This window comes from Lolium perenne, chromosome 6, assembly GCF_019359855.2.
Source record: "Lolium perenne isolate Kyuss_39 chromosome 6, Kyuss_2.0, whole genome shotgun sequence".
Lineage (NCBI taxonomy): Eukaryota > Viridiplantae > Streptophyta > Magnoliopsida > Poales > Poaceae > Lolium > Lolium perenne.
In genome coordinates, this window is record NC_067249.2 from 140,101,264 (window position 1) to 140,111,565 (window position 10,302).

Consider the following 10,302-nt stretch of genomic DNA (forward strand, 5'->3'; position numbering starts at 1 on the left):
CGTGGTATCTTTTTTCTATTTCGATTTCCCACGGTCAAGTGTGTTTTTCCGACTGGTTTTTCTTCATTTGGTTTTCTTCCTCAGTTTCTTTTTTGGTTTTTTGTTTACTTCAGGTTTTATGTTTTTTTAATTGTTTGGATTTGAAAATGCAGATTTTTTTTAAAATGTTCAAATCCTAAGATTGTTCAGATTTTGAAAAATGTGCAGATGCGAAATATATTCAGATTTTTAATAATGTGATATCAAAATGAATTTGGATTTTAAAAACATATTTAGTTTTACAATATATGTGAATTTTGAAAATATATAGAGGAGGAACAACAGAAAAAGTGGACCGAACGACCAGCAGCACAATTTCAGAGGGCCTCATCAGAGGGGCCACGAAGCCATTGCTTCCAGCAACGCAGGAGATCGGTGCCACTAAGAGCGGTGTATAGAAGGCTCACCTTGCGGTGCCGGACGTAGATGCAGTGTAACCCGTCGGTCTTCTAGGTATGGTCCTTTAGTTCCCGCACCTTTAGTTCCCGCACGGTGATTCCTTTCTCAACTGCGGTTGCTACTTTTTCTCCTCTTTTTTTCTCCGGATTCCTACACGTGTTTTGTTTACTCTCATTGGTTCTCTAGTCGGGTATTATTACCTGTTATTCCATCTGTTCCATAATTTTTGTCATTGTTTCAATTCAACTTTGATATAAAATGCACGAAAAGAACAAAATGATGGCAATAGCATTATTTTTTCCATTAGTTTGTACTGCTTTGGTTTTCTTTTTTGGATTGTTTAAAATTATTTCTATTTTAGTTTCCGTGTAGTTTTGCATTTTTCAGTTTTAACAAAAGTAGATCACGGAACCTATTCGCTGTTTCTTTATTATCATGTGTGTTTATCTTTTAGTCTTCTTATTTTCGTTCCTTCTATTTTTAATACTTTATAACTTATGTTTTCTTTTTGACAAGTAATTATTTGATTATTTTTATTTTATATTTTTTATTTTCCTTGTTTTCTACTATTTGCATTTATTGTTTTTTCCATTTCAAATTTTATTTCCTTTTTAAAAATTAACAAATATTTATCTTGTTCAAAAAATATTAATAGTTTTCCCTTTTGAAGATAAGATAAAGGTTCCTTTTTAAAAATCATATAAAGAACATAAATATTCAGGATTAAAAATTGTTGAAATAATAATTCAAATAAGATGAGTATTCATGTTGAAAATCATTTCAAATTGATAAATTATCTTCTTTGATGAACCTTTTAAATGAGATAAGAGATATGTCCAGTGAATACTTTTTAAATATAATTGTCTCTTACATCAATAGTTTCTTTCACGAATGAACAAAAATAAGAGAGTGAAATAAATTATTTTTAGAATTTATAAAAATTTAAAAACTATTAGAACATGTAAAAAAGAAACAATATATGTTTGGGTCGCATTGGGAGTGGCCCATGAAGGATAGCTCGTGTCGAGCGGCAAATAGGCGCCCCCAAACTATTTGCATCCAATTCAGCGGAGACCCACAGTGTGCCGGAAGGATGCATTTAAAGGGTTCTTTTTATATTTTTATCTTTAATTTCTCTTTCTTCTTTTCTCTTTCCTATTTTGTAGGTTTTTGTTTTTACATTTTCTCCTTCCATTTTTATTTACTTTTTTTACTGAAACATGTTCATGATTTAAAGATATTTAGATTTTCAAAAGGATGTTCATGTTTTGAAAATCAAATACAAAACCTTCGTGCTGTTTTCCACATGGAGAACTCCAGGGGTACTCTTACTGCCAGACGATTGATGCTGTTTTTTTTTATCTTTTGATCAAACCTACATCAGATGATGATCAGAGGTTCGATAAATTAGACAAAACTAAAAAGAGAAACAATATATGTTACTGGGCCGCATTGGGAGTGGGCCATGAAGGACAGCTCGTGTCGAGCGGCAAATAGGCGCCCCCAAACTATTTGCATCCAATTCAGTGGAGACCCACGGTGCCGGTCAGCCGGAAGAATGCATTTAAACGGTTTTTTTATATTTTTTCTGTAATTTCTCTTTCTTCTTTTCTGTTTCCTATTTTGTAGGTTTTCATTTTTACATTTTCTTCTTCCATTTTTTATTTACTTTGTTACTAAAACATGTTCATGATTTAAAGATATTTAGATTTTCAAAAGGATGTTCATGTTTTGAAAATCAAAAACAAAACCTTCGTATTGTTTTCCACATGGAGAACTCCAGGGGTACTCTTACTGCCACACGATGATGCTGTTTTTTTTTATTAATCTTTTGATCAAACCTACATCAGATGATCAGAGGTCCGATAAAGTAGACAAAACAAAATTAGTACTACAGGCTTATTATTCCACACAAATAAACCATAGCATGTCGAAACGAACCTACAAGAACACGCTGAAAATTAACGTTAGCACTTGCCCCTGTATCATTGTGCGAGAGGCACAAACGCTTCACTGTGTGAGTGCAGCAGATTAATTAGGAGCCTTCAACATTCAGAACTCTTCCGTCGCCGGGGGCAAGTACATCATCACTGGGTGTTGTTGCACCACCTCAGAGGTCAACGACGGGGATACGGAGGAGTTAACCATGTTGAGTATGCTGCTCCAGTAGCCCTTGTCCTCCTCGCTCTGATCGCCGCCGACGGCCTCAGGCACGGCCACCACGAGCCTTTGGTGTGCGTCGGCGAGGGAGCAGTCGAGAAGCGCACTGTCAAACGTCCCGGCTCCGAACTGGTCCTCTCCGCACGCTGCTTGACCGTAGGACTGCAGGTGCTGCACCGACACGGGCGCGACGCCGTGCACGTCGTTGGCCGCCGCGGCGAACATGGCGGTCTCGGAGAAGCTGAGCGTGGAGGTGGGCGAGTCGAGCACGCTGGAGGCGGGCGGCGGTGGCGAGGCGAGCGCCCTGAGCTTGGCGTCGCGCGCGAGACGCGCCTCGGCCTCGAGCCGCGCGCTCTCCCACTGCGCCGTGTGGCTGAGGTGCGCCGCGACCCTGGATCGTGCGCCGGAGCCGCCACCTGCGGTGTCGGCGTCTGCGCGGGGCTTGTGCGTGACGGGGTCGATGCCCATCTTGGCGAGGCGCTTCTTGAGGTGCGTGTTCCAGTAGTTCTTGATCTCGTTGTCCGTGCGCTTGGGCAGGTGCGTCGCGATCGCCGACCACCTGGAGACGGGAGAAGGAACATACAGTTACAGGATGTACATACCGGTGTGGTGTTTTACCTCGGTTTTCTACTCCTTCGCGATGGAAGCCGTGAAAATGTGCGTAAATAAATGATTAGAGGTGAGTGTGGTTGAGTGGCGTGAGTGAAGAAGACGCGCGAACGAGGTACAGAGACAGTAGTACCGACAGAGATGTGGAATAGTAGCAGGTCAAGATGGCAGGACGGCAAGCAGGCGGTGACTGACTGACAATGGTCCAATTCCCTGACATAGATGGTGAGCTAGCCGCAGGACAGCTTAGCTAGGGCCGGGCTCAGCCTGCTTTAATGGCAAACGTGAGTACGTGACTAACCAACCTACTACTTGCTTGCTGGGTTAAACGTACGTACCAGAGTGAGATTTAGTAGTGAGATGGCGATCAATTACTTTTACCATGTGGTTTCAGTGATGGTAGTACATTAGTACCAGTACTATCTTGTAGTATGGGGTTGTCAGGGGTAAAGGTATGCAAATGAGCTGTTCTTCGGCTAGTCAAGCTCTTCTGCCCCGAAGGGAGAGAGAGAGGAACGAAAAGGGTGTGTGGTGCAGTGCGGCAAGAGTTAGCGAGCCATGATCTTGTGGTTTCATGCAAAGGTGCTCGTTGTGCTTCGAAAATTCAGAGAGCAACGTAAGTGTGGGAGCATCAAAGTGCATTCGCCCAGAAGCAGAGCTGCAGACGCCTGATCACGTACCTGTTTCCGAGCAGCGCGTGGAGCTGGATGATGGTCTGCTCCTCCTGTAGCGTGAACTTGCCGCGCTTGATGTCCGGGCGGAGGTAGTTGGTCCACCGGAGCCGGCAGCTCTTGCCGCACCGCCGCAGCCCTGACCGACCACACACGCACGCACGCACACGTCAGAAACAGCACCGTCGATCTCGCCGCTGAGCAAAGTTGTTTGTACGGAAGCTCACGTACCGGCCTTGGCGGGCAGCGAGCGCCAGCAGCCGTGGCCGTGCTGCTCGATGTGCGCGAGGAGCTTCTGGTCCTCCTCCGGCGTCCAGGGGCCCTTCTTCAGGCCGGCCTCCTTCTCGCAGCACGGCGATCGCCCCATCTTCTCAGGCCGGCCGTACAGTTACACCAACAGATGCAAGAGGAGGCTCGCCTGGGGAAAGCTATCTCTGGCTGGCTAGTGAAGAGTGACGACCAAGTCCAGCGACACAAGCGACATAAATAGGGGGCCTGCTCTGCTCTGCTGCCGATCGATCCGAGGGCGTACTGACTGACTGACTACCCAGTGGCAGTGGAGAAAGGATCAGAATCTTCTTGGGTTTTAGTGAGTGAGACCGAGACGGCCCTGCCATGCCGAAGATGTCCCTACAGGTCAGCGCGCCGTGCACTACCAGGGCGCGAGGGCAGGACCGGGATTTCCTCGGCGCACGTACGTCGCCCGATCGATCTCCGGCGCGCGTCAATAGGTCACGCATCTCCAGCGCGCCGACCCATATCTGACGCTCAAAAGTGGTTGCGAACGTCTGTTTGGGTCGTCCCACGGATATATTTTGTTCGCGCATCCGTTTTTGTCTGGGTGTACTAATCCAACATATTTAGAAAACATAGAAAGTAGTACATCCAAACTATACAAAGTAGTTCTAGAAGCCTAGACTACTTGATGCCTGACGGGCTGGCCCCTTCGTTGCGTCACTCTCTTCTCCGCCGCCTCCCATGCTGCCGCTAGGGCTCGGTGCGGCGCGTCCTCTAGCAGGCACTGTCGCAGCCTCGCGTTGGCGGCGTCGTTCTTGAGCATCTCGAAGGACTTGACTATAGCCCTCTGCCCCGTCGCCCTCTCCTCCGGGGTAGGCGCATCAGGATCATTGGAAGACCATGATATGTCGGAGTCAGAGTCCTCTGCGGATGCGGCGGCCGCGGCCCTGCGATGTTCCATCTCGGCGTCGAACGCCGCATGGGCCGCCCACTCCTCCTCTGCTTCCTTCCGCTTCAGCCAGGGCCTCGACGTCCCTGACCGGGTCGAGAAGGTCGGTGATATCATCGTTGTTGAATTCCTCGTCGGAGCTCGAGGTCGGGGTAGGTGGAGTGGGAGGTGGAGGTGGAGGCGCGGCAGCCTGGCCGCGGCCAGCGCTGCTCATGGTGGCCTCGGTGGAGGCTGAGCGGCAGCGGCGCTAAGGTGGAGGTTGTCCGGCGGGTAGGGTTTTGTGGGGAGGAGATGAGATGCTCGCGCCCATGTTTATATAGGTCGGGAGGCAGGGCAACGGCCGCGGCACGCGTGACGTCGCCATTACTGCGTGCGCAGAGGTAGGCGACGGCCGCGCGCCACGCGAGACATCATCATTTACGCGGTCGCAGACTGCCGAAGCCACGCCTCGGCGCCAGTACTGGCGCCGCTGAGAAGACGCATCAACGTTGGGTCATTCCTGGCGGGCCGGACGAAACGTCCGCGAGCGGACACTTTGCGCACAGCGTCCGCAGAGACGAATTTGAGGCGCATATTTGAGCCAGATTTTGTGTCGCTGCAGACACCCGATCACTTTGCGTCGCCCCGTTGGAGATGATATCAGATGTATTTTTCCGACACAAACGCGCCGCTGGATGCCCTCAGATGGTGTGCTCGGTTAGGTGAGGGTAACGCTGTGCACGGTGCACGGCGTGGGTCTTCTTTTCGCCTGCGCCTCTGCGCGCGCGCGCACCGGCCGACCGATGGAGACAGCGTTTGGTGGGAAGGTTCGTTGCCGCCGCCGCCTCCCGCTGTCCGCTCCTGCCTGCATGCGCCGCCGCACCGTTGGTGCACAAGGCTGGCATTCCTATGCTCGTATAGGCTACGTATTTATGCACCGGAAAATGCTTAATTTGCAACCCTTCTTTGTAACTCGCCACTAGCATTAATCACCAAACAATCTTAAGTCATTGGTACTAACTCGTGTCGCAAATTCATAACTAGCACCAATCACAGAGCAATTTAACGGTTCAGATATCCTTTTTCCGCGGCTGCAACCTCATGTGCAACTAGAAAAAATACCAGTTGCAATTTACCCTGTCACAAAGATGGTGCAACCCTATGATTCATCAGTCGGCTAAGAATTAAATAAATTATCGACTAAGAATTAGCGAGGCCATCTATTATCTAGAATTTGGTTTTTTTTGTTCATTGGGTACCGTGGAGGTGGAACGCAATATGCACTGCACGCGACCCCTTGTTCTGACGCGACCCCTTGTTGCAAGAGCATCTCTAGCAGATGATGTAGATGGGTAATAGCCGTTGTTTTACATCACATGAGGTAAAAAAAAACTCCAGCTCCGATAGATGGTGTAGATGTAAAAAACGGCCCAAACGTTTTGGATCAGGTGACGCCAGGGACGGAGTTAGGAATATTGTTTGGAGGGGCCCAATTCAACAACATATTGCTCACAGGCAATGCAAATAGAAACGGTCGCACGGGAGCCCCCAACCATCATTTTGGACTTTTCCAAGCTACTCCCGTGTGTCCTCCTCCGCTGCCGCAGGCTAAACCCATGCCAAATCCGGCACGTTGCCACCGGAAATCGGGCCATCATTGCTCGCTCTTCGCCCGCTGGCCCCTGTCCCACCTCGTTGGACTCGCTCCGCACCCAGGGATGACCGGAAACGCCCCACCGCCGCCATGAAATTCGACCTACCGTCGGCCAAATGTTGGCCTATTACGACTCTCCATGACCTTCTATCGGCCATTTGCGGAGCTCCAGGTTCGATCTACCATCTACGAGCTCCCGCACAGCTAGAGGGGATGAGTCGCTGACCGGAGTTGACCGGCTCTGCCACGCGCTTGCCTGGCACACCACCGTCGTCCAACGTCCCCGCCCCCACGTCAATGTACATCATCTGCCGAAGACGCATAACAGCGCAAAATATTGGGTGATTTTGGCGCCGCAACAACATGATCCAGATACTCAGCATCACGCAGCAGCGTTTGAGAGCGTTGCCCGCTCAGGCTCAGCCGAGCCAAGCTGTTTCTGGGGGCGCTGGTCCCATGCATGCTGTGACGTGTCAACGTACGATATGCCCTGTTCTGGACAGGATTTATGGAGGCCCTTCCTGCATGCTGGTGAAAAGGACCTCTCTCATCGCATCGGTCAATTGACTTGTTTGACGCTTTTGGCATCTTGGTTCTACTCATCGGTTGGGAGCTAATCCATTAAGCCATGTCTCGATCAACTCTTCCTGAACTTTCAATGTGTACCCAAATATGTACAGTATACAGTATACTACTGGTAGTTTTGTTTTTGCTTCGCTCAACGTAGGAAATACCACCGTAACTTCCCCGATTCCACTTGCAATATTGCATCATGGCCGGTAGGAACACCGCGAAAACTATTCTGCCATCAATTTTGCTCGTCACATGGCCATTTTCGCAGGACCACAAACAAACCGAGTCACGCATTTTCGCAACAGTGACATTTTCGCGGCGATGAATGCAGTGTGGATTGGTAGAGATCAGGGTTTTGGAGCCCTTAATGAGGCTATGATCACCTGCTCCCTAAAAAAGATGGAGATGTGGATCTTCAGGACTTCAGGCCTATTAGTCTGGTCCATAGTTTTGCGCGCCTCTTAACCAAGGTTTTGGCAAGGCGACTAGCCCCACGAATGCCACATCTTGTGGATGGGAACCAAACTACGTTCATCCGTGGAAGATGCATACGGGACAATTTCCTCCTCGTCAAAGAGTCCGCGAGGCTTTTGCATTGCAAGAGTATTCCCTCGCAGCTGCTCAAGATCGACATCGCCAAGGAATTTGACAATATCTCTTGGCCCTTCCTCATAAGCGTGCTTAGACAGCGAGGATTTGGCGAGCGGTGGATCACTTGGGTCATCCTTCGGCTGCGATCGGCGAGCACAAAGGTGCTTGTCAACGGTTTCGTTGGGAGCGTGTTCAGTCACGGCCGTGGGTTGCGGCAACGGGACCCCATCTCCCCCTTGATGTTCGTCATCGCCATGGACGTCCTCTCCTCCATGTTTCGCGCTACGGAACAAGCTGGCGTCCTTGCAGATCTAGCCTCCGTTGGGCTGCGCCACCGCGTATCCCTATACGTGGATGACGTTGTTATCTTTGCCAAGCCGTGCCCGAATGAGTTGGCTGCGATCTAGGCTGTTCTGGATTGCTTTGGTGGTGCCTCCGGGCTACGAGTCAACAATGCCAAGAGCACCGCAGCTCCAATCCGCTAATATGACGATATCCTCAGTGAGAGGGAGGCGGCCCTGCTGTGCCCGTTTGCCGCGATACCGTGTCGGTACCTGGGGATGCCTCTCTCCATCGGTAATCCACAAAAAGCGGAGCTACAAGCCGGCGCCATCTCCTCAGTGAGATCGAGGCGGCCCTGCTGTGCCCATTTGCCGCGATACCGTGTCGGTACCTGGGGCTGCCTCTCTCCATCGGTAGTCCACGAAAAGCGGAGCTACAAGCCGCCATCGATAAGCTCGCAAATCAGCTTCCCTTCTGGAAAGCGCGTCCGCTCTCTCGTGAGGGACGCCTGCTTTACGTTCAAGCGGTCATGGGAGCATCGGTTGTTTACCAGCTACTCGCACTTGATCTTGATCCGTTGTTCTTCAAGGCGGTCGACAAGCTACGTCGAGGTTTTATGTGGGCATGCATCGATGAGGCCAAAGGTGGATGCTGTGTGGTTGCATGGAGGCTTCTGCCAACCCAAGAGCCTTGGTGGCTTGGGGCTGCATGACCTACACCGCATGAACATAGCCTTGCGCACGCGGTGGCTGTGGTTTAACAAGGTCGATAATCTAACGCCTCCATGCGGATCGACCTGGGCGACGGGGCTATGGGAAGATCCCTGGATAAACGGCCTTGCAGCGGATGCCATCGCGTCGGACCTCCTTGCTCTAGTCAGGTCGGCAACGCGCCAGCGTCGATCAGTCCGCGACGGTCTCTTTGGTAACGCATGGCTATGGATATTTCAGGAGTCCTCACGGTTGCCGCGGTGGTTCAATATCTCCGCTTGTGGGCTACGGTAACGGCGGTGCCGTTTCAGGGGCACGACGCGGTCGGTGTCGATTCTGTCACCTGGAAGTGGCGGGATAACGGCCAGTTCTCCTCTAAAATGGCCTACCACCTGCTTTTCCATGGCACCGTTGGCCTGCCCTGTAACATCCCAAGTTCAACAATAATAAACAAGAAAGATAAATTCCCCAAACCCAAAATTTGCAATTAACAAAAACTTTTTCTATGCATATAGTGCCACATATAGATTTATGCATTTGAGTGAAATTCTTTTGTGCAATTGCCATGATGAGTGTTAGTATGTTTAAACATTGCTATGTGAACCCTAATCAAGATCACTAAACCCTAAATTGAGGGGAATTGGAGAAAATGGGAAAAACCCATTTTTCATTTACATACACAATATGCAAAAGTGCAAATCCTCAACCAAGGCCATAATTGCTTGCTCCCTTGCTTCTAAAATACTTCAATATGATAAACTAACACAATTGCATCTTTGGATCAAGAATCAAATACAAGGAAATCAAAAATCTTACATACATATGATAATGGTCACTTCTCCCCAAAATATTTTCTTCACCTCTTTACCCCCCTGGTTTTCTCAATTCTTGAACTAAACTTGGTCAACCAAAGCCATGTCATCCAAGACCATGTCAAGGTGAGCAACTTTGATGTTGACCATCATGGCTAGAGTTGACTAGGTTGACCAGAATAAAAGTGACAAGAGGGGATGCTGAAATAAAGTGAAGATCATGTCATTTTTGACATTTTGCAAAACAACTCCAAATTGAGTGCCACCACCACCAATACTTCACATTAATTATATAAATGAGATTCACCAAAAAGAATTTCAAATTTCAAAGAAAAACTTCATGCGGCCATATGATCGAACACCTTGCATGCAAAAATCCAGAATTGAGCTACACCCTTTTATCCACCGGTTTCTTCACTAAACCCCTTTAATCCTTGATCATTGCACTCTCTTACAACCCCTGCTTCACCCTAGTACTTGCCTTGGTCGATTAAAGTAAGAGGAGGAAGAAGAGAAACCCTAAAACAATGCCATGCCATGTACCCCGGCCACCTTTGGGCATCCCTCTCTCCAGCCCTCCCCTCAACCCATCTCCTTGTCCTGGAGCCTCTCTGTCACTCAAGGAATCGAATGGTAC

General features: G+C 49.1%; 1 protein-coding gene across 1 annotated transcript; it reads right to left on the reverse strand.

The window, feature by feature from the left end:
• Positions 1-2,323: 2,323 nt before the first annotated feature.
• LOC127326484 (transcription factor MYB106) lies at positions 2,324-4,391 on the reverse strand. The gene is made up of 3 exons (XM_051353336.2): positions 4,110-4,391; positions 3,888-4,017; positions 2,324-3,157 (listed from the first exon to the last, which is right to left on the reverse strand). The coding sequence occupies exons 1-3, from the start codon at positions 4,243-4,245 to the stop codon at positions 2,491-2,493; spliced, it is 933 nt and encodes a 310-aa protein (XP_051209296.1). The 5' UTR covers positions 4,246-4,391; the 3' UTR covers positions 2,324-2,490.
• Positions 4,392-10,302: the final 5,911 nt, after the last annotated feature.